The 26,474-nt window shown below is 42.1% G+C and overlaps 1 protein-coding gene and 1 non-coding gene across 2 annotated transcripts; one reads left to right on the top strand and one right to left on the bottom strand.

The window, feature by feature from the left end:
• Nucleotides 1-845: 845 nt before the first annotated feature.
• On the bottom strand, nt 846-19,676 carry LOC139762285 (uncharacterized). The gene is made up of 2 exons (XM_071686871.1): nt 17,905-19,676; nt 846-1,972 (listed from the first exon to the last, which is right to left on the bottom strand). The coding sequence occupies exon 1, from the start codon at nt 19,526-19,528 to the stop codon at nt 18,437-18,439; it is 1,092 nt and encodes a 363-aa protein (XP_071542972.1). The 5' UTR covers nt 19,529-19,676; the 3' UTR covers nt 846-1,972; nt 17,905-18,436.
• A 6,185-nt stretch (nt 19,677-25,861) lies between these two features.
• On the top strand, nt 25,862-25,933 carry TRNAE-UUC (transfer RNA glutamic acid (anticodon UUC)). Its single transcript has one exon. It is a non-coding gene; the product is annotated as a tRNA-Glu (tRNA).
• The last annotated feature ends 541 nt before the right edge of the window (nt 25,934-26,474 follow it).

Genomic DNA, 26,474 nt, shown 5'->3' with positions numbered 1-26,474 from the left:
CTATGTTACTATCAGTATCGCTTAGTATACTGTAATTAATGTATCCTAGACCCACCTCTGAAGGGAGCGTACCCTTGGGGTGCCTGAGCCCGCTCGCCTTCCCCCGTCACTCTCCTACGTTGATGTATTTTACCCACTGTGCGCTCTATACTGGCCTCCACCTACACCTAGTATGTACACTTCACCCATACAATCACTGATATGTTTTTTCTATGGATATCTAGACAAGAATCTTTCTTTTAATAAAAGAAATAACATTTATTGAATTGTAACAAACTTACTCAATCTTCAACATTATCAACGTCACGAGCAGGTTTCTCAACTAATTGGATTATGGAACTATCAAGCAAATTTACGTGCATCCGAACATTAACAATATCTAAAATACTTTATGTCGTCGCAAAAACGACTCATTTCTTTATAGATACCAGTACACGGCTTCACTTTCATGAAACAATGACAGTAAAACAATGCAAAGTTCAATATTAGTATTAGGTGCAGCGACAAGTGTAACATTGCAAACTGTTGCCACTCGTTACCACCACACATAAGTATTAAGGTTTTCTACACAATCTAATGGCAATAAACAGACAACTTACCCACAGTGAGCTTACTTTAATGAAAAATCACGTTTCCTTCAGGAACTTCGCCTTATGTGCTTGCAGACAGTAACCTGAGTTCTCCTGGCTTAATGTTGAGGCTCTATATATACTGTACTACACGTCTGTACATACCATTATGCATAGTTGATTTTCATTGTAAATAACATGTGACCTGCTGTTGCTTTTATAAGTAGATGCAAGTGACATGACATATACTGCTGATCAGGTAAATAAAACGTGAAATGATTAATCAAAAGGCAATCTATTTTGATAACATATCACTAATAGAGTAAACACGGTAGATCAATACTTTGTTCTAAAACAATTGATATTTCTGTAGTGAGAGTTTTTACAAATCAAGTAATCTATGGCACAGTCTACTGAGGCCGTAATGTATATATTTGATCAAAAGGTTGTGAACATAAAGTTACATAAGTCGCAGACACCCACCAGAGATGATCCTATGTGAGCAAGAGGGTGACAACTATATTACTATAGACCAGACCTGAGGGTGAGGCAGTATGCCTACCACACACTAGACCAGGCACTGGGCTGCTGTATTGTGCACTCATCATGGATGGTACAAGATAATGAATTTCCCATAAGCCAAGCATAATGTCCTCAAACATCAAGACTGGCAACGTGTCTCTGCAGACCAGACATGCAGAGAAGCTTGCCGATTGTTTCACTACACAACAGACTTAGCACTGTGGTACTGTGTCACTAGGCACTGCACCTGGCACAAGGGTCCTGTGGCACCACACATACACTAAATCTGTGGTAGTGTCTCACCACACACCACACCTGTCACGAGGGTCCTGTACCACCATACCACACCTACACTAACACTGGGGTATTGATGTCACCAGACACCTCACCGTAGTGAAGGAAGGTCTGGTAGGTTGGCAATGAGGGTGAGTAGTGTACGTAGGTGGTGAAGGAAGGTAGTGTTGGCACTTCAGCGCTGTACCACCACACCTACACCGACACTGGGGTACTGTGTTACCAGACACCCACAAGGCACTAGGACGGTGTAACACCACACCTACACTTACACTGGGGTACTGTCTCACCACACACCACATATGACACTAAGCCATTTCATCTCACACTCACCAGTATTGCACTGGCACTGAGGTACTCTGTTCCTCACATACCAGACCTGGCAGGTAGTACTATGTCCCACACACCGCAAGCTTGTACCGGGATGAGGATACTGTGATAAGAGTTCCGTATCTCTGCTTGGGCATGGCGTTCCTTCACACATCACATCTCACACATAGGTATTGTGTCCCTCACACACCAGACGTAGCACTGGGGAACTGTTCCTGCACACCACACCTGGAGCTGGGATCCTGTTTTCCCACATCCTGAAAAATAATGAATATAACTCTCAGCACTGGTAGGCTTCCTGTAGATCTTAAAGGATAACTAATCAAAATACCTAATTATCACCACATTAAGGAAGGGTGATTTGCCTTTGTGTTTCCATTTAGTCTTAAACTTGATGGTGGGATGAATCGTAATTCATTAAAGAAAACATCATGATCTTGGTAAGATGGCCATAAGGACCACACATCGTTAACGTATCTTAACCATATTTTTGGACTGTTACTAACTGAAGTTTGGATCTCAGTATTCCATGAATAAGTTACTGAGAATGGGAGTGAGGGAATTTATCATGGCTAAACCGAATTTCTTTCCATAAGAATCACCCTCAGCATCTTGGAAAACGTTATTGTCAACAAAGTTTTATTAAATCAATGAAAGTTTTTGAGGGTAGGGGCATCTCAGCTACGGTAAAGGAAAAAGAATCTCGCCATATAATGTAAATAATAGATTAGATTTTGCTAAGAGGGCTAGGATCATTTATTTGCCTGATCATGAACTCCTTAGATTTGATATCAATTTCTCTTTACCAAAGTCTATATTGATGAAACCATTGCTTACTTAACCCTAAAACACTATTGTCAATAATGAGGAATGGTTTTACTTTCCTCGGGTCCAACAGACACAGAGGGGAAAAAGATCTCATTACGATTTACTAAACAAATTACATGGACTTAAGCTTTAATTTACCTAATTGAAATATACGAGTAAAGAGTACAAATATAGGAGTAGTTATTGTGTATAATGCAAAAAATAAAATATGCGAGAAATGAAAAGAGAGAAGTAGAGAGAATTTGTACGTGTGTGTGTGTGTGTGTGTGTGTGTGTGTGTGTGTGTGTGTGTTTGTGTGTGTGTGTGTGTGTGTGTGTGTGTGTGTGTGTGTGTGTGTGTGTGTGTGTGTGTGTCTGTGTGTGTCTGTGTGTGTGTGTGTGTGTGTGTGTGTGTGTGTGTGTGTGTGTGTGTGTGTGTGTGTATTTTCAGGTCTGCCATTACATGTTAATCAGATCAACAATTCCACGTACTTCAGGTGAAGTGAGCGAGGATCTTAAGCTGCGGCAACAATGTATTAAAGTGTGTAATAAGGCTAATAGTATGTTTGGGTTCATTAATGGGACTGTTAGCAATGAGACTCCTAGAGTATTATTACAACATTATCTTGAATTGGTGAGACTCACATTTGAATCATGCGGTTTAGTTTTGGGCTCCATACTATGCAGCTAATAATGATTATTAGAGAGAGAGAGAGAGAGAGAGAGAGAGAGAGAGAGAGAGAGACAGAGAGAGAGAGAGAGAGAGAGAGAGAGAGAGAGAGAGAGAGAGAGAGCACAAATGCGAATAACATAAATGATTCCTGGAATTAGAAACCTCACTTATGAAGAAAGGTAAAAAAGGCTGAATTTGCAGTCATTTAAGAGGAGAAGGTCTAGAGGGGATGTGAATGAAGTTTTTGAATAGGTGAAGACCATACATAGAGGTAACATCAATAAAGTTCTTAGAATGAGGCCACTGGGTAGGACCAAAAATAATGGATTTAGATAGATTCAGGTCGGATGTGGGTAGATATTGGTTCGGGAATAGGGTAGTAGATTTATGGAACAAGCTGTCAAGTACAGTAGTTGAAGTTAGTTCTTTAGTTAGCTTTAAACGAAGGTTGGATGTGTTTATGGGTACAGGCAGTTGGTTTGTGGACAGACTCAGGACCTGCCTAGCTCGGGCCAATACGCCTCTTGCAGTGTCCTTACTTCTCATGTTCTTATGGTATGTAGTTTTGTAATATACTCTATAATACAGTTGGACTATGTATCCCTGATAATACCTTTGAATTTATCTAGACAGTTTTCTCGTATAGGCATTAATATTAAAAATCAATCCCAGAGATAGAACAAACATACTTATAAACCGGTACAAACATACTTATAAACCGGTACAAACATACTTATAAACCGGTACAAACATACTTATAAACCGGTACAAACATACTTATAAACCGGTACAAACATACTTATAAACCGGTACAAACATACTTATAAACCGGTACAAACATACTTATAAACCGGTACAAACATACTTATAAACCCGTACAAACATACTTATAAACCGGTACAAACATACTTATAAACCGGTACAAACATACTTATAAACCGGTACAAACATACTTATAAACCGGTACAAACATACTTATAAACCGGTACAAACATACTTATAAACCGGTACAAACATACTTATAAACCGGTACAAACATACTTATAAACCGGTACAAACATACTTATAAACCGGTACAAACATACTTATAAACCGGTACAAACATACTTATAAACCCGTACAAACATACTTATAAACCGGTACAAACATACTTATAAACCTGTACAAACATACTTATAAACCGGTACAAACATACTTATAAACCGGTACAAACATACTTATAAACCGGTACAAACATACTTATAAACCGCTACAAACATACTTATAAACCGGTACAAACATACTTATAAACCGGTACAAACATACTTATAAACCGGTACAAACATACTTATAAACCGGTACAAACATACTTATAAACCGGTACAAACATACTTATAAACCGGTACAAACATACTTATAAACCGGTACAAACATACTTATAAACCGGTACAAACATACTTATAAACCGGTACAAACATACTTATAAACCGGTACAAACATACTTATAAACCGGTACAAACATACTTATAAACCGGTACAAACATACTTATAAACCGGTACAAACATACTTATAATCCGGTACAAACTTACTTATAAACCGGTACAAACATACTTATAAACCGGTACAAACATACTTATAAACCGGTACAAACATACTTATAAACCGGTACAAACATACTTATAAACCGGTACAAACATACTTATAAACCGGTACAAACATACTTATAAACCGGTACAAACATACTTATAAACCGGTACAAACATACTTATAAACCGGTACAAACATACTTATAAACCGGTACAAACATACTTATAAACCGGTACAAACATTAAAAAATGACGATTTTTTCATCCAAACTTTCTAATATATATATATATATATATATATATATATATATATATATATATATATATATATATATATATATTTTTTTTTTTTTTTTTTTTTTTTTTATACTTTGTCGCTGTCTCCCGCGTTTGCGAGGTAGCGCAAGGAAACAGACGAAAGAAATGGCCCAACCCTCCGCCCCCCATACACATGTACATACACACGTCCACACACGCAAATATACATACCTACACAGCTTTCCATGGTTTACCCCAGACGCTTCACATGCCTTGCTTCAATCCACTGACAGCACGTCAACCCCTGTATACCACATGACTCCAATTCACTCTATTTCTTGCCCTCCTTTCACCCTCCTGCATGTTCAGGCCCCGATCACACAAAATCTTTTTCACTCCATCTTTCCACCTCCAATTTGGTCTCCCTCTTCTCCTCGTTCCCTCCACCTCCGACACATATATCCTCTTGGTCAATCTCTCCTCACTCATTCTCTCCATGTGCCCAAACCATTTCAAAACACCCTCTTCTGCTCTCTCAACCACGCTCTTTTTATTTCCACACATCTCTCTTACCCTTACGTTACTTACTCGATCAAACCACCTCACACCACACATTGTCCTCAAACATCTCATTTCCAGCACATCCATCCTCCTGCGCACATCTCTATCCATAGCCCACGCCTCGCAACCATACAACATTGTTGGAACCACTATTCCCTCAAACATACCCATTTTTGCTTTCCGAGATAATGTTCTCGACTTCCACACATTTTTCAAGGCTCCCAAAATTTTCGCCCCCTCCCCCACCCTATGATCCACTTCCGCTTCCATGGTTCCATCCGCTGACAGATCCACTCCCAGATATCTAAAACACTTCACTTCCTCCAGTTTTTCTCCATTCAAACTCACCTCCCAATTGACTTGACCCTCACCCCTACTGTACCTAATAACCTTGCTCTTATTCACATTTACTCTCAACTTTCTTCTTCCACACACTTTACCAAACTCAGTCACCAGCTTCTGCAGTTTCTCACATGAATCAGCCACCAGCGCTGTATCATCAGCGAACAACAACTGACTCACTTCCCAAGCTCTCTCATCCCCAACAGACTTCATACTTGCCCCTCTTTCCAGGACTCTTGCATTTACCTCCCTTACAACCCCATCCATAAACAAATTAAACAACCATGGAGACATCACACACCCCTGCCGCAAACCTACATTCACTGAGAACCAATCACTTTCCTCTCTTCCTACACGTACACATGCCTTACATCCTCGATAAAAACTTTTCACTGCTTCTAACAACTTGCCTCCCACACCATATATTCTTAATACCTTCCACAGAGCATCTCTATCAACTCTATCATATGCCTTCTCCAGATCCATAAATGCTACATACAAATCCATTTGCTTTTCTAAGTATTTCTCACATACATTCTTCAAAGCAAACACCTGATCCACACATCCTCTACCACTTCTGAAACCGCACTGCTCTTCCCCAATCTGATGCTCTGTACATGCCTTCACCCTCTCAATCAATACCCTCCCATATAATTTACCAGGAATACTCAACAAACTTATACCTCTGTAATTTGAGCACTCACTCTTATCCCCTTTGCCTTTGTACAATGGCACTACGCACGCATTCCGCCAATCCTCAGGCACCTCACCATGAGTCATACATACATTAAATAACCTTACCAACCAGTCAACAATACAGTCACCCCCTTTCTTAATAAATTCCACTGCAATACCATCCAAACCTGCTGCCTTGCCGGCTTTCATCTTCCGCAAAGCTTTTACTACCTCTTCTCTGTTTACCAAATCATTTTCCCTAACCCTCTCACTTTGCACACCACCTCGACCCAAACACCCTATATCTGCCACTCTGTCATCAGACACATTCAACAAACCTTCAAAATACTCATTCCATCTCCTTCTCACATCACCGCTACTTGTTATCACCTCCCCATTTACGCCCTTCACTGAAGTTCCCATTTGCTCCCTTGTCTTACGCACCCTATTTACCTCCTTCCAGAACATCTTTTTATTCTCCCTAAAATTTACTGATAGTCTCTCACCCCAACTCTCATTTGCCCTTTTTTTCACCTCTTGCACCTTTCTCTTGACCTCCTGTCTCTTTCTTTTATACTTCTCCCACTCAATTGCATTTTTTCCCTGCAAAAATCGTCCAAATGCCTCTCTCTTCTCTTTCACTAATACTCTTACTTCTTCATCCCACCACTCACTACCCTTTCTAAACAGCCCACCTCCCACTCTTCTCATGCCACAAGCATCTTTTGCGCAATCCATCACTGATTCCCTAAATACATCCCATTCCTCCCCCACTCCCCTTACTTCCATTGTTCTCACCTTTTTCCATTCTGTACACAGTCTCTCCTGGTACTTCCCCACACAGGTCTCCTTCCCAAGCTCACTTACTCTCACCACCTTCTTCACCCCAACATTCACTCCTCTTTTCTGAAAACCCATACTAATCTTCACCTTAGCCTCCACAAGATAATGATCAGACATCCCTCCAGTTGCACCTCTCAGCACATTAACATCCAAAAGTCTCTCTTTCGCACGCCTGTCAATTAACACGTAATCCAATAACGCTCTCTGGCCATCTCTCCTACTTACATAAGTATACTTATGTATATCTCGCTTTTTAAACCAGGTATTCCCAATCATCAGTCCTTTTTCAGCACATAAATCTACAAGCTCTTCACCATTTCCATTTACAACACTGAACACCCCATGCATACCAATTATTCCCTCAACTGCCACATATATATATATATATATATATATATATATATATATATATTATTATTTTTTTTTATTATACTTTCTCGCTGTCTCCCGCGTTTGCGAGGTAGCGCAAGGAAACAGACGAAAGAAATGGCCCAACCCCCCCCCATACACATGTATATACATACGTCCACACACGCAAATATACATACCTACACAGCTTTCCATGGTTTACCCCAGACGCTTCACATGCCTTGATTCAATCCACTGACAGCACGTCAACCCCGGTATACCACATCGCTCCAATTCACTCTATTCCTTGCCCTCCTTTCACCCTCCTGCATGTTCAGGCCCCGATCACACAAAATCTTTTTCACTCCATCTTTCCACCTCCAATTTGGTCTCCCTCTTCTCCTCGTTCCCTCCACCTCCGACACATATATCCTCTTGGTCAATCTTTCCTCACTCATCCTCTCCATGTGCCCAAACCACTTCAAAACACCCTCTTCTGCTCTCTCAACCACGCTCTTTTTATTTCCACACATCTCTCTTACCCTTACGTTACTCACTCGATCAAACCACCTCACACCACACATTGTCCTCAAACATCTCATTTCCAGCACATCCATCCTCCTGCGCACAACTCTATCCATAGCCCACGCCTCGCAACCATACAACATTGTTGGAGCCACTATTCCTTCAAACATACCCATTTATGCTTTCCGAGATAATGTTCTCGACTTCCACACATTCTTCAAGGCCCCCAGGATTTTCGCCCCCTCCCCCACCCTATGATCCACTTCCGCTTCCATGGTTCCATCCGCTGCCAGATCCACTCCCAGATATCTAAAACACTTCACTTCCTCCAGTTTTTCTCCATTCAAACTCACCTCCCAATTGACTTGACCCTCAATCCTACTGTACCTAATAACCTTGCTCTTATTCACATTTACTCTTAACTTTCTTCTTCCACACACTTTTCCAAACTCAGTCACCAGCTTCTGCAGTTTCATATATGAATCAGCCACCAGCGTTGTATCATCAGCGAACAACACCTGACTCACCTCCCAAGCTCTCTCATCCCCAACAGACTTCATACTTGCCCCTCTTTCCAAAACTCTTGCATTTACCTCCCTAACAATCCCATCCATAAACAAATTAAACAACCATATATATATATATATATATATATATATATATATATATATATATATATATATATATATATATATATATATATATATATATATATATATATTTTTTTTTTTTTTTTTTTTCAAACTATTCGCCATTTCCCGCATTAGCGAGGTAGGTTAAGAACAGAGAACTGGGTCACTGAGGGAATATATATATATATATATATATATATATATATATATATATATATATATTATCCCTGGGGATAGGGGAGAAAGAATACTTCCCACGTATTCCCTGCGTGTCGTAGAAAGCGACTAAAAGGGAAGGGAGCGGGGGGCTGGAAATCCTCCCCTCTCGTTTTTTTTTTTTTTTTTCTTTCCAAAAGAAGGAACAGAGAAGGGGGCCAGGTGAGGGTATTCCCTCAAAGGCCCAGTCCTCTGTTCTTAACGCTACCTCGCTATCGCGGGAAATGGCGAATAGTATAAAAAAAAAAAAAAATATATATATATATATATTATCCCTGGGGATAGGGGATTAAGAATACTTCCCACGTATTCCCTGCATGTCGTAGAAGGCGACTAAAAGGGGAGGGAGCGGGGGGCTGGAAATCCTCCCCTCTCGGTTTTTTTTTTTTTCCCAAAAGAAGGAACAGAGGGGGCCAGGTGAGGATATTCCAAAAAAGGCCCAGTCCTCAGTTCTTAACGCTACCTCGCTAACGCGGCAAATGGCGAATAGTTTAAAAGAAAGAAAAAGAATATATATATATATATATATATATATATATATATATATATATATATATATATATATATATATATATATATTATTTATATTTTATTATACTTTGTCGCTGTCTCCCGCGTTTGCGAGGTAGCGCAAGGAAACAGACGAAAGAAATGGCCCAACCCACCCCCCTACACATGTATATACATACGTCCACACACGCAAATATACATACCTACACAGCTTTCCATGGTTTACCCCAGACGCTTCACATGCCTTGATTCAATCCACTGACAGCACGTCAACCCCGGTATACCACATCGCTCCAATTCACTCTATTCCTTGCCCTCCTTTCACCCTCCTGCATGTTCAGGCCCCGATCACACAAAATCTTTTTCACTCCATCTTTCCACCTCCAATTTGGTCTCCCTCTTCTCCTCGTTCCCTCCACCTCCGACACATATATCCTCTTGGTCAATCTTTCCTCACTCATCCTCTCCATGTGCCCAAACCACTTCAAAACACCCTCTTCTGCTCTCTCAACCACGCTCTTTTTATTTCCACACATCTCTCTTACCCTTACGTTACTCACTCGATCAAACCACCTCACACCACACATTGTCCTCAAACATCTCATTTCCAGCACATCCATCCTCCTGCGCACAACTCTATCCATAGCCCACGCCTCGCAACCATACAACATTGTTGGAGCCACTATTCCTTCAAACATACCCATTTTTGCTTTCCGAGATAATGTTCTCGACTTCCACACATTCTTCAAGGCCCCCAGGATTTTCGCCCCCTCCCCCACCCTATGATCCACTTCCGCTTCCATGGTTCCATCCGCTGCCAGATCCACTCCCAGATATCTAAAACACTTCACTTCCTCCAGTTTTTCTCCATTCAAACTCACCTCCCAATTGACTTGACCCTCAATCCTACTGTACCTAATAACCTTGCTCTTATTCACATTTACTCTTAACTTTCTTCTTCCACACACTTTTCCAAACTCAGTCACCAGCTTCTGCAGTTTCATATATGAATCAGCCACCAGCGTTGTATCATCAGCGAACAACACCTGACTCACCTCCCAAGCTCTCTCATCCCCAACAGACTTCATACTTGCCCCTCTTTCCAAAACTCTTGCATTTACCTCCCTAACAATCCCATCCATAAACAAATTAAACAACCATATATATATATATATATATATATATATATATATATATATATATATATATATATATATATATATATATATATATATATATATTTTTTTTTTTTTTTTTTTTCAAACTATTCGCCATTTCCCGCATTAGCGAGGTAGGTTAAGAACAGAGAACTGGGTCACTGAGGGAATATATATATATATATATATATATATATATATATATATATATATATATATATATATATATATATATATATATATATATATATATATATATATATTATCCCTGGGGATAGGGGAGAAAGAATACTTCCCACGTATTCCCTGCGTGTCGTAGAAAGCGACTAAAAGGGAAGGGAGCGGGGGGCTGGAAATCCTCCCCTCTCGTTTTTTTTTTTTTTTTTCTTTCCAAAAGAAGGAACAGAGAACGGGGGCCAGGTGAGGGTATTCCCTCAAAGGCCCAGTCCTCTGTTCTTAACGCTACCTCGCTATCGCGGGAAATGGCGAATAGTATGAAAAAAAAAAAAAATATATATATATATATATTATCCCTGGGGATAGGGGATTAAGAATACTTCCCACGTATTCCCTGCATGTCGTAGAAGGCGACTAAAAGGGGAGGGAGCGGGGGGCTGGAAATCCTCCCCTCTCGGTTTTTTTTTTTTTTCCCAAAAGAAGGAACAGAGGGGGCCAGGTGAGGATATTCCAAAAAAGGCCCAGTCCTCAGTTCTTAACGCTACCTCGCTAACGCGGCAAATGGCGAATAGTTTAAAAGAAAGAAAAAGAATATATATATATATATATATATATATATATATATATATATATATATATATATATATATATATATTATTTATATTTTATTATACTTTGTCGCTGTCTCCCGCGTTTGCGAGGTAGCGCAAGGAAACAGACGAAAGAAATGGCCCAACCCACCCCCCTACACATGTATATACATACGTCCACACACGCAAATATACATACCTACACAGCTTTCCATGGTTTACCCCAGACGCTTCACATGCCTTGATTCAATCCACTGACAGCACGTCAACCCCGGTATACCACATCGCTCCAATTCACTCTATTCCTTGCCCTCCTTTCACCCTCCTGCATGTTCAGGCCCCGATCACACAAAATCTTTTTCACTCCATCTTTCCACCTCCAATTTGGTCTCCCTCTTCTCCTTGTTCCCTCCACCTCCGACACATATATCCTCTTGGTCAATCTTTCCTCACTCATCCTCTCTATGAGCCCAAACCACTTCTAAACACCCTCTTCTGCTCTCTCAACCACGCTCTTTTTATTTCCACACATCTCTCTTACCCTTACGTTACTCACTCGATCAAACCACCTCACACCACACATTGTCCTCAAACATCTCATTTCCAGCACATCCATCCTCCTGCGCACAACTCTATCCATAGCCCACGCCTCGCAACCATACAACATTGTTGGAACCACTATTCCTTCAAACATACCCATTTTTGCTTTCCGAGATAATGTTCTCGACTTCCACACATTCTTCAAGGCCCCCAGGATTTTCGCCCCCTCCCCCACCCTATGATCCACTTCCGCTTCCATGGTTCCATCCGCTGCCAGATCCACTCCCAGATATCTAAAACACTTCACTTCCTCCAGTTTTTCTCCATTCAAACTCACCTCCCAATTGACTTGACCCTCAACCCTACTGTACCTAATAACCTTGCTCTTATTCACATTTACTCTTAACTTTCTTCTTCCACACACTTTTCCAAACTCAGTCACCAGCTTCTGCAGTTTCTCACATGAATCAGCCACCAGCGCTCTATCATCAGCGAACAACAACTGACTCACTTCCCAAGCTCTCTCATCCCCAACAGACTTCATACTTGCCCCTCTTTCCAAAACTCTTGCATTTACCTCCCTAACAACCACATCCATAAACAAATTAAACAACCATGGAGACATCACACACCCCTGCCGCAAACCTACATTCACTGAGAACCAATCACTTTCCTCTCTTCCTACACGTACACATGCCTTACATCCTCGATAAAAACTTTTCACTGCTTCTAACAACTTTCCTCCCACACCATATATTCTTAATACCTTCCACAGAGCATCTCTATCAACTCTATCATATGCCTTCTCCAGATCCATAAATGCTACATACAAATCCATTTGCTTTTCTAAGTATTTCTCACATACATTCTTCAAAGCAAACACCTGATCCACACATCCTCTACCACTTCTGAAACCACACTGCTCTTCCCCAATCTGATGCTCTGTACATGCCTTCCCCCTCTCAATCAATACCCTCCCATATAATTTACCAGGAATACTCAACAAACTTATACCTCTGTAATTTGAGCACTCACTCTTATCCGCTTTGCCTTTGTACAATGGCACTATGCACGCATTCCGCCAATCCTCAGGCACCTCACCATGAGTCATACATACATTAAATAACCTTACCAACCAGTCAACAATACAGTCACCTCCTTTTTTAATAAATTCCACTGCAATACCATCCAAACCTGCTGCCTTGCCGGCTTTCATCTTCCGCAAAGCTTTCACTACCTCTTCTCTGTTTACCAAATCATTTTCCCTAACCCTCTCACTTTGCACACCACCTCGACCAAAACACCATATATCTGCCACTCTATCATCAAACACATTCAACAAACCTTCAAAATACTCACTCCCTCTCCTTCTCACATCACCACTACTTGTTTTCACCTCCTCATTTGCGCCCTTCACTGAAGTTCCCATTTGCTCCCTTGTCTTACGCACTTTATTTACCTCCTTCCAGAACATCTTTTTATTCTCCCTAAAATTTAATGATACTCTCTCACCCCAACTCTCATTTGCCCTTTTTTTCACCTCTTGCACCTTTCTCTTGACCTCCTGTCTCTTTCTTTTATACATCTCCCACTCAATTGCATTTTTTCCCTGCAAAAATCGTCCAAATGCCTCTCTCTTCTCTGTCACTAATACTCTTACTTCTTCATCCCACCACTCACTACCCTTTCTAATCAACCCACCTCCCACTCTTCTCATGCCACAAGCATCTTTTGCGCAATCCATCACTGATTCCCTAAATACATCCCATTCCTCCCCCACTCCCCTTACTTCCATTGTTCTCACCTTTTTCCATTCTGTACTCAGTCTCTCCTGGTACTTCCTCACACAGGTCTCTTTCTCAAGCTCACTTACTCTCACCACCCTCTTCACCCCAACATTCACTCTTCTTTTCTGAAAACCCATACAAATCTTCACCTTAGCCTCCACAAGATAATCATCAGACATCCCTCCAGTTGCACCTCTCTGCACATTAACATCCAAAAGTCTCTCTTTCGCACGCCTGTCAATTAACACGTAATCCAATGACGCTCTCTGGCCATCTCTCCTACTTACATAAGTATACTTATGTATATCTCGCTTTTTAAACCAGGTATTCCCCATCATCAGTCCTTTTTCAGCACATAAATCTACAAGCTCTTCACCATTTTCATTTACAACACTGAACACCCCATGTATACCAATTATTCCCTCAACTGCCACATTACTCACCTTTGCATTCAAATCACCCATCACTATGACCCGGTCTCGTGCATCAAAACCACTAACACACTCATTCAGCTGCTCCCAAAACACTTGCCTCTCTTGATCTTTCTTCTCATGCCCAGGTGCATATGCACCAATAATCACCCACCTCTCTCCATCAACTTTCAGTTTTACCCATATTAATCGAGAATTTACTTTCTTACACTCTATCACATACTCCCACAACTCCTGTTTCAGGAGTATTGCTACTCCTTCCCTTGCTCTTGTCCTCTCACTAACCCCTGACTTTACTCCCCAGACATTCCCAAACCACTCTTCCCCTTTACCCTTGAGCTTCGTTTCACTCAGAGCCAAAACATCCAGGTTCCTTTCCTCAAACATACTACCTATCTCTCCTTTTTTCACATCTTGGTTACATCCACACACATTTAGGCACCCCACTCTGAGCCTTCGAGGAGGATGAGCACTCCCCGCGTGACTCCTTCTTCTGTTTCCCATCTTAGAAAGTTAATACAAGGAGGGGAGGATTTCTGGCCCCCCGCTCCCGTCCCCTCTAGTCGCTTTCTACGACACGCGAGGAATACGTGGGAAGTATTCTTTCACCCCTATCCCCAGGGATAATATACATATATATATACATATACACATACACACACATACACATACATACGCACATATACACACACACACACATACATATATATACATATGAGAAATGTAAGAAACAATTTAGAAAACTGAAACTTCTAGCTTGAAATGAATGAAAAAAATGAATGTCACATAATGGTTCAACCTCTGGCTATGGAAAAAAGGAAATGTATAATTTATTTACACAAACGTCAATAGCAGTTCTCATCAATTTAACCACTGTATCAATAAGCTTCAATGTCTAAGCTACATTTTTCTCCAATTTCACTATTTTCCTTCACATTTTCAATTGTGTCTGAAGGTTCTACTTCAAGAGTGATTGTTTTTCCAGTAAGGGTCTTCACATCTTGGTTACATCCACACACATTTAGGCACCCCACTCTGAGCCTTCGAGGAGGATGCTTTACTTGTGGTGCTGACTTCCCTCTTTAAATTTGATCGCCGTTTCCCGCGTCTGTGGGTGATGAACTGCTAGACTCCTACTTTCGCACCCTTAATGAGCGACCACCTGCTTCTCCTCGCTGGGTGAGTCTTGCTGCTTGGCCGGAGGAGGAGGGTTGGCCTGAAACTGTGGTCTTCGTTTGACGTTCTGTAGTCCTACAGGATGTGGTCCGGGTCGAGGTGGAGTACCGGATCGTCTGGCTGGGCCGGAGAATGGGGTCTGTGGTCCGCGGAAGGGCTTGGGAAGACTGCTGAAGAACGGCTTATCCTGCAGACCACCACCACCAGGGAAGCCCTCATGGTGCGTCTCGAGGGTAAACAACGCACCAGGTATATGTATATATATATCTTGAAGCATTTCCTATTCATTTTTTAGAGGTGTTGTTTATTTCAGATGAATTAACTTGCAGCTGTTTTTTGATCCCCTTATTTTTGTTCCGCATTTCTTTAATAGTTTTGTTGTTGGTGACAACTTTTAATTGCTTAAATGTTTCATTTAAGTCTGTCCTTGGAATAGATGGGGCTGTTGATCTGAACAAGAGGGTTGAGATTGCACGCTCTGCTGACTTATCTGAGGAGGGATTGGCAGTGTCTACAAATCATGATGCCTCCTGGTCAAGCACCTGTATGCTCAAGTATAATTCTTCTCCATCATTTGCTGCAACTTCTTAATGCACTTCATTTTGAATTAAGCAAGCAAGGGTTCAGGCCAGCATTCATCAAAATGATGGTGATGCCCCGAGCCTGGCTGGTGGGCCATATATATATATATATATTCTTAATACCTTCCACAGAGCATCTCTATCAACTCTATCATATGCCTTCTCCAGATCCATAAATGCTACATACAAATCCATTTGCTTTTCTAAGTATTTCTCACATACATTCTTCAAAGCAAACACCTGATCCACACATCCTCTACCACTTCTGAAACCACACTGCTCTTCCCCAATCTGATGCTCTGTACATGCCTTCACCCTCTCAATCAATACCCTCCCATATAATTTACCAGGAATACTCAACAAACTTATACCTCTGTAATTTATGGTGTGGGAGGAAAGTTGTTAGAAGCAGTGAAAAGTTTTTATCGAGGATGTAAGGCATGTGTACGTGTAGGAAGAGAGGAAAGTGATTGGTTCTCAGTGAATGTAGGTTTGCGGCAGGGGTGTGTGATGTCTCCATGGTTGTTTAATTTGTTTATGGATGGGGTTGTTAGGGAGGTAAATGCAAGAGTTTTGGAAAGAGGGGCAAGTATGAAGTCTGTTGGGGATGAGAGAGCTTGGGAAGTGAGTCAGTTGTTGTTCGCTGATGATACAGCGCTGGTGGCTGATTCATGTGAGAAACTGCAGAAGCTGGTGACTGAGTTTGGTAAAGTGTGTGGAAGAAGAAAGTTAAGAGTAAATGTGAATAAGAGCAAGGTTATTAGGTACAGCAGGGTTGAGGGTCAAGTCAATTGGGAGGTGAGTTTGAATGGAGAAAAACTGGAGGAAGTGAAGTGTTTTAGATATCTGGGAGTGGATCTGGCAGCGGATGGAACCATGGAAGCGGAAGTGGATCATAGGGTGGGGGAGGGGGCGAAAATTCTGGGGGCCTTGAAGAATGTGTGGAAGTCGAGAACATTATCTCGGAAAGCAAAAATGGGTATGTTTGAAGGAATAGTGGTTCCAACAATGTTGTATGGTTGCGAGGCGTGGGCTGTGGATAGAGTTGTGCGCAGGAGGATGGATGTGCTGGAAATGAGATGTTCGAGGACAATGTGTGGTGTGAGGTGGTTTGATCGAGTGAGTAACGTAAGGGTAAGAGAGATGTGTGAAAATAAAAAGAGCGTGGTTGAGAGAGCAGAAGAGGGTGTTTTGAAGTGGTTTGGGCACATGGAGAGAATGAGTGAGGAAAGATTGACCAAGAGGATATATGTGTCGGAGGTGGAGGGAACAAGGAGAAGAGGGAGACCAAATTGGAGGTGGAAAGATGGAGTGAAAAAGATTTTGTGTGATCGGGGCCTGAACATGCAGGAGGGTGAAAGGAGGGCAAGGAATAGAGTGAATTGGAGCGATGTGGTATACCGGGGTTGACGTGCTGTCAGTGGATTGAATCAAGGCATGTGAAGCGTCTGGGGTAAACCATGGAAAGCTGTGTAGGTATGTATATTTGCGTGTGTGGACGTATGTATATACATGTGTATGGGGGGGGGGGGTTGGGCCATTTCTTTCGTCTGTTTCCTTGCGCTACCTCGCAAACGCGGGAGACAGCGACAAAGCAAAATAAATAAAGAATAAATAAATAAATATATATATATATATATATATATATATATATATATATATATATATATATATATATATATATATATATATATATATATATATATATATATATATATAATATCATTTTACAGAAATACTAGTATATTACCAGAGATGAAACAGTATCATTTGTTTATGAGTGTGGGGTCTCACCTGTTTGCCGCCTAACCTCCCAGGCGGGTCCTCTGTGATCTTGGGAAAGATGTGTGTGACGTCATGGGTCGCTCCACTACACGCAGGTCGTGGCCGGTTCTCAACACATGAGATCTGGGATGCGTTCAACTACTTGCGTTTTACTATACTGCTTTTTCGGGAGAAACATTTAGGACCTTCTGAACATAAGCATCGTTTCTGCCCTGTGTGAACTCTCCGATGGCTTCCTTAATCACCTCTTCAAGAAAATTGTTTTTGACATTCTGAACACCGGTATGGCTTCTTGCCTTGTGAACTCTCAGGTGTCTGACTAAAGCACTTTTACCAGGGAGAGTTTCTTGACATTCTGAACACTATTATGGTTCCTCGCTTGTGTAAAATCCCGATGTGTCACTTAAGTAGTTATACCAGAAAAGGTTTTTTGATATTCTTTTTACTTGTTTGGCTTCTCGGCTGTGTGAATTCTCAGACGTTTTACTAAATTACCTGTGTTATAGAATTGTTTTTGATATTCTGAACATTGGCATGGCTTTTAGCCTGTGTGAAGTCTCAGGTGTGTCACTAAATTGCTTTTCTGAGAAAAAGTTTTTTGACATTCTGAACATTGGTATGGCTTCTCGCCTGTGTGAAGTCTCAGGTGTGTCACTAAATTACTTTTCTGAGAAAAACTTTTTTGACATTCTGAACATTGGTATGGCTTCTCGCCTGTGTGAACTCTCACGTGTGTCACTAAATTACTTTTCCGAGAAAAACTTTTTTGACATTCTGAACATTGGTATGGCTTCTCGCCTGTGTGAAGTCTCAGGTGTGTCACTAAATTGCTTTTCTGAGAAAAAGTTTTTTGACATTCTGAACATTGGTATGGCTTCTCACCTGTGTGAACTCTCAGCTGTTGAACTAAATCACTTTTCTGAGAAAGACTTTTTTGACATTCTGAACATTGGTATGGCTTCTCGCCTGTGTGAAGTCTCAGGTGTGTCACTAAATTACTTTTCTGAGAAAAAGTTTTTTGACATTCTGCACATTGGTATGGCTTCTCGCCTGTATGAACTCTCTGGTGTCTCACTAATTCACATTTGTGAGAAAAACTTTTTCGACATTCTGAACATTGGTATGGCTTCTCACCTGTGTGAAATCTCAGGTGTGTTACTAAATCAATTTTCTGAGAAGAGGTTTCTTGGCATTCTGAACATTGGTATGGCTTCTCACCTGTGTGAACTCTCAGGTGTGTCACTAAATTACTTTTCTGAGAAAAAGTTTTTTGACATTCTGCACATTGGTATGGCTTCTCGCCTGTATGAACTCTCTGGTGTCTCACTAATTCACATTTGTGAGAAAAACTTTTTCGACATTCTGAACATTGGTATGGCTTCTCACCTGTGTGAACTCTCAGGTGTGTCACTAAATTACTTTTCTGAGAAAAAGTTTTTTGACATTCTGAACATTGGTATGGCTTCTCGCCTGTGTGAACTCTCAGGTGTTGAACTAAATCACTTTTCTGAGAAAAACTTTTTTGACATTCTGAACATTGGTATGGCTTCTCGCAGGTGTGAACTCTCGGGTGTGTCACTAACCCACTTTTTAAAGTAAAACTTTTTTGACATTCTGAACATCGGTATGGCATCTCGCCGGTGTGAACTCTCGGGTTCTCACTAATTTACTTTTCTGAGAAAAAGTTTTTTGACATTCTGAACATTGCTATGGCTTCTCGCCCGTGTGAACTCTCAGGTGTGTCACTAAACTACTTTTCTGAGAAAAACTTTTCTGACATTCTGAACATTGGTATGGCTTCTCGCCCGTGTGAACTCTCAGGTGTGTCACTAACCTACTTTTAAAAGAAAAACTTTTTTGACATTCTGAACATTGGTATGGGTTCTCACCAGTATGGATTCTCAAGTGTTTCTTTAAATCACATTTTTTAGAAAAATACTTTTGACAATCTGAACACTGATATTGCTTTTGTCCAATGTGAACTTTCATCTGCAACACTAAGTTGTTCTTACGGGAGAAGGTACTCTGGTATTCTTTACACTGATATGTCTTTTCAAAAGTATGTAATTTCATGTGCCTATGAAGATAGACATGTTTCGTATAGCTTTTCTGACACTCAGGACATTTGAAGGGTTTTTCTTGTGTTTATGACCTTCGGTCTCCTGTTGTCAAAACTGTTTGAGGAGGTTTCGCTGCACGGAGAATATGTCCCTGGTTGTCCCTCCATGCTGCAGTCTTCTGTATCACCATAACACGTTTATAACACAGTGTAGCTCACCCTGTCAGTCCACAACTGCCGTCCGTGACACAATGAGATGCTTTGCGAGTGAACACCAGAGAGAGACTGACCTTGGCTAGAGTGTGGGATATAATGCCAACTCACTCTCCACCCTACGTTGCCTCCAGTCCATTTCTCTCGTGCTTTTTTCTATCTTTTTTACCATCCATCATCCAACATCTCTCGACCGTTAGGCTTAAACAATTTCTACCCCAGCTTCCCCACACCATTCAGGAAAATTACTTCCTGAGGAGCGGAGGCTTGGTGTGGACCTGTTCTCACCTAACGGGGTTGAGACCCTCACATTCTTACCACTCCCGCCGAGCCTCCTGGGTTACCCTGTGATAGTGCAGGGTCCTCCCTGGAGTGGGGTTGTGGTCCCTCACCTACGTTTCCTCGGCATTAGGACATTGATGCCATCATGCCTCCTGACATTCGTTTAAAATTGATTAAAACAGAAAGTCCCCCCCCCCCCCTCTTTACACGTTTGAATTACTAACGATTGTATTTAAGACCACTGAGGTCCGTCCCAGTAGGGTTATTCAATCCCCTACTAATAAATATCTATATAAAATATGTTTAAGCAAGGATAGCGATCCAGATGAGATCCTATCCAAGCTTACGACCACCCCCTTCAAGCTAGATGCATCGATAGTGCTAATAATGTTGATGCATCTATCTTGTCCCTTAACCCCATAGAGATAACTGAAGCCATAAATCAAGAAAACAGTGACATTAATGTCATCAACGTTTTCAAACTGAACATTTCAAGATCACTTAAAATACAATGCTCTAACTCGACCGAGACAGATCGCCTACTCTCCCGGGGAATCATGTTTCCCATGATCTCAGTGCCTGCCAAATACCACAAACCCGACCAGTACCTCGATATACAAGGTTTTAAATGTCTACAATACGGACACGAGACTAAGAGCTGCAAAGCTCAGCGCCAGACATGCAGTCAATGTGCGGAAATTGATCACGGTTTTCGTGAGTGTAAGGCTCAGGCAGCAACCTGTGTTAATTGTAAAGGTCAACACGTTGCTGTATCTGGGCAATGCCCACGAAAGTATGAGCAACTCCGCTCGGCGCGACAATCTCTCAAAACCTCCAGCTCGTCCCCTTCTACAAACCCTCACCTCTACGCAGCACTTGCTGCCGCACCTCCGTCTGCCACCCAAGCTTCTCCTATCCCATCCACAAACTCCTCCGACCTCCTCACTCTACAAGGAAGGATGCATGCGTGCTACCTCAAAGCACTGTTCTTGAGCAAGGAAGACAAGTCTGAATTTGTCAGGATTTTCGACTTGCTGCCAGCACACATCAACCTGCCCAATGTACTTACTCCACCCGAACTCCTCACCTCCCCCGCCAACAGCCATCCTTCCCAGGCTCCTGTCACACGTCTCCCTGACCCCTAACGCAAATATGTCCCAGGATACTTCCAGTAACACTTCAAACTCTCCACCAGCAACACAACCTGTCACCCTCCAGATACCTCCCCCGCACCCCCTTACACAACTCCATCTACCACCTCTCAACTCTACACCAACAACCCATCCATTTCTCCACTTACCAGTTCCCCTTACACACTCACCATCACAACTTCCGCTTCCCCCCGACCGTCCCTCTCGAGCCTCCACTTCCCAATCCCTACCCCCGCCTCCTTCCCCTTCACCTCCCCTCCTCTCGCACCTAACCCTCCTAGAGGAGCCACAGAACCTGACCCTGCCGACTCACTAGACAACCTACCTGCTTACAACGTCGACATTCGACTCGTCGACAATGACTCTCCCCCTCCCTAACCCCTCCCAGGAAGTTGCCGACCCAAGACCAGACAAACCTCCACCGAAGTTCACATGAAGACCCTCAACGGAATGCCAATGGCTGTCATCGACCACAGAATTAAAAGAACGATAAAACTTCCCAAAATCGTAAAATGCTTAAAATCTTGCAGTTTAATGTGCTCATCTACCACAATGGCCGTCATTTGGTTGCCACTGTCCTCGAAGAGAAAAGACCCGATGTTTTGATAATTGACAACACATGTATCACTAATGGGTGTAGATTTAGACACTACGGATATACATCCCGACAGTCTTCAGACGGTAGACACGAGGGAATCGCCATTCTTACACACAATGCTGTCGAACACGAATGATAACCACTTCATGGCGTCTCGAAAACTTTCTAGCAGTAAACACAATACATGGCCTCATTATCTTGTGCACTACATACTCTCGACCCAACACTAACATTCCACTCCACGATCGTTTGACAGTATTCAATCACACTCATATCCCAGTCTACCTTTTAGCTGACCTCAACGCCCAACACAGAACCTTCCACCACAACAGAAACAATTCTCACGTTGATGACCTATTCGCTTTATGCTCCTTCAATCGTCTCAACTTCCTAGGACCTTTCTTCCATACCATCTTCACTGGCCCAGGAGGAAAGGGCAGACCCGACCTTGTCTTCTCCAACAGAGCCAGTAATTATCTTCATTACTTTTTGTCTCCAGGACCACTGTGAGTTTCCGACCACATCCTTCTCTTTCTTCACCTATCATCTAACCCTATCCCCGTCCCACCACCCTCACACTACCACTACAGAAAAAGCAGACTAGCGCAACTTCAAAGACACTCTTTCTAATTGCACTTACACCACAAACTATGAAAATCACCCAATAACACTAATAGATACAGAGATAGAATATATACACCAAACAATCACACACGCAGCTGACGCATCTGTCCCAAAATCCACATTTACCACAAGATACACCTTTCCATCTCCCAAAACAACAAGACTCCTCTCGTACTACCGTCGACGGTTTGAGCATTACACACATCGATTGGGTCTAGTACGGCGGGACCTCACCTCCCTACGAAACCACGCACTCAACAGCCTCAAAGAAGACCACAATAGACACTGAAAATCTCTAATCATCACAGCAGGAGAACACCGAATCAGATCCCCTCAGGAGTTTTAGAGCCGAATCCGAAAACTCAAAGGAATACCCAAAAGAGATTTAATAGACTAAATGACAACACTCAACATCATAACCCATAAGATATCGCCAACATCTTACAAAAATACTGGGAGGGTATCTTTCACCCACATCCCCCACATCCTCTGGCGTACGAAAGCACTCAAATTGTCACAAAACATATACAAAACTGACCCAGTCACTTTTACCCAGAACAAATTATACACCTGCAATTCCTTTCAGACGACCACCTACTCACAACTCCCATAAGATCGAGCGAGGTCATATTCCTCCTCCTGAAATCCCCCAAAGTAGCCCCAGGTATCTCAGGCATTGGTTACCAACTACTTACCCTCCTCCCTGACAACACTATCAAAGCCATAACCTACATCTTCAACGCAGCACTATCCTCAGGCTAAATCCGAGCGAATTTCAAAACAGCAACGACCACCATGATACCTAAGCCCAATAAATCAAACAGAGACCCAATTAACTACAGACCCATTATCTTACTTGGGTCCATCTGGAAGACATTTGAAAGAATCTTAAACAACAGACTCAGACAACACCTAACGAACAACAACCTACTCTCACACAAACAATTTGGCTTTCGACATCACTCCACACAAGATGAACTTAACATAATCACCAACTACATAAAAATCAACACGCGGACATACAAAAGATGTTAAGAAAACCTTTGACACCTTTTGGCATGATGGCTTGAGGTACAAACTAAGCACCCAATTTCAAATCGCATGACCCACCATTAGACTTCTTTCTAATAATCTTAGCAACAGAAAAACCCGAATCAAATACAGAAACTCTTACTCAAACTACTTCCCCCTCATCGCTGGTGTAACCTCAAGGCTCCGTGCTGGTTCCCACTCTTTACACACTACTCAAATGATCTTCCCAATCCTACACACTCGGACTCCATCACTCTCCAATATGCAGATGACGTTACCCAACTGATTAGAGCCAGAACCCTCGCACACTTAACCAGTAGAACTCGAGAGGAAATTGACCACGTTTCGCTTTGGGAATTGAAATGGAGGATTAAGTCAAATCCTGCAAAATCCAACATATCCTACTTTAACGAAAGTCAGAGATACAACATAAGTAATGTCTACTTACACTCCCGTATACACCGTCATTTACCCATACCAATCTCACATACCAACACTGTACTGGGCCTAAATTATGATGTTCACCTATGGATGAACCATCACATTCAATCTATAGCGGCTATTGTGAGAGCGGAGCTCGCGAAACTGTAAAGATTTAGAGAGGAGCAATTCAAAACCAAATTGCACCTCTATAAAGCATCAATTGATATAAGAATGATGCAACCAATTATACTGTGTACAGCCACATAAGGTTTTGTGAGTCCTCAAGACATGATTAATGACTGTCCTTTACAACTGAAGGATATGAGACCTGTTGGCATAGATGACTGATAGTAGCACAGTGTTATCTTTACTAGAGATAATGAAGGTCATTAGCTTCTCATATATTGAACTTTAAGCTTCAGGAATACGATGAATTAGTAAAGGAAACCTGGGAGACTGATACTCTTGATGGATACATTGTCATATCATTTGACCCGTGAAATTAATGGTAATCGAAGTGAACAGTGAGGCAGGCATATTTAGACAAGATAAACAGACAAACAAACGCCTACACATAAACACACAACCATCCTGCATAATGTGTTTAGTGCTGGAACAACGATATTCCGGGGCCCAAGTTCTGGCATTAGACAGAGCAGCCGCCTCACACCCAGTGTGGTTTAGTACGACCAAGTATGTGCACCAGGTGTATGCTTTGAGCTCTTTTTTATGAATATATGTATATGTAAACCGTCACCACTGAACGCACGGGACTGGAACCTTGGCCATCGAAATGACAGTGTAGTGAGCTAAACCGCTCGGCAACCACGGTAGCTGTCCACCTCTGACCAGCCTATGATCCAGTGAGAGTTAATGTGAGGTGAGGTAACGGGGGATCCCACTGGACCACAGGCTGGTCTATGGAATGCTTTTGTCCCGTAGTGGACGAGCGGAGTAGCTCACTGGTCTATCATTTCGAAGGTCTAGGTTCGTGTCTCATACGGCCAGTGGTGATTGTTTCCATCTGTTTCATGTGAATAGTACATATGTACTGAGTCTTTGTTCCTGTTTGTGCATGTACACACACACACACACTCACAGACACACAGACACACACACACACACACACACACACACACACATACAGAGGCAGATTCACACCATAAGTCAGGTACCCAATTATTGACCAGTCCCGAGGGAAGGATGGACACTTGAGTTGGGTCAACTGACTGCCACACCGAGGATTCAAACCCATGCATGTCCTACCCCGGGCTGGCCCCTGCTGACTCATGATTAGTAATGCTAACTATTACACTGCTATAAATGCGAGGCGTGGACTATAGATGAAAACGTACGGAAGAGGATGGTTGTGTTTGAAATGAAATGGTTGATATGTTTGTGTGTGTGTGTGTGTGTGTGTGTGTGTGTGTATGTGAGTAATAGATTCGGTAGGTAACGTCCTGCCAGCTGATTATCAATACAGAAACTTTGGTGAATAACCATACGCTCCAGAGAACAGAGAGAATGGATGAAATAGTGAGTGGGTGAGCGATGTTCACATAGACATACACATGACCCTTCCAGTCCCGTGTGGTCTAGTGGCTAGGATACCTGGCTTTCACCCAGGAGGCCCGGGTTCGATTCCCGGCATGGGAAGGATTTTCTTCTTAGAGAGAGAGAGAGAGAGAGAGAGAGAGAGAGAGAGAGAGAGAGAGAGAGAGATGTCTAAGTAAATGAATACAACAGTTATCAAGTACGTTATCATCAATTAACCGAAACATAAATTTTTACAATAAAAGCTTGTGTTGTAGTGACTCCTGATTACTCTTGGTGAGTGAGTCCGAGAAACACTGTCACGAGGGCCAAAAGAGAGAAACTGAATGAGTGAGTGGGTCAGTAAGTGAACGAGGAGTAAGTGAAGGAATCAATACAGTTTCACGGTTAAGATATTTGGCTTCCAGTCAGGAACCTGCAGAGCCGGATTAATGTTTAGTGAGGCCCAGGACCAGGTGATATTTGCGGTCTCCACAGATTCTATGAAATATGTCTTATGTCAAATTTTGCCACCATATTGTATATTGCATACCAGCCTCTGTTCCACCAGTTTTCCGAGCTGCATCTTTTTTTACCTGGATGACCAGCGGGGCCCCTGTAAGGCCGGAGTCCAAGACCCGGGCCGAGGTGGCCCATGCGTTAA

Source organism: Panulirus ornatus, chromosome 43, assembly GCF_036320965.1.
Source record: "Panulirus ornatus isolate Po-2019 chromosome 43, ASM3632096v1, whole genome shotgun sequence".
Lineage (NCBI taxonomy): Eukaryota > Metazoa > Arthropoda > Malacostraca > Decapoda > Palinuridae > Panulirus > Panulirus ornatus.
The sequence above is the reverse complement of the archived record's forward strand: the minus strand, read 5'-3'. Positions and strand labels throughout refer to the sequence as shown.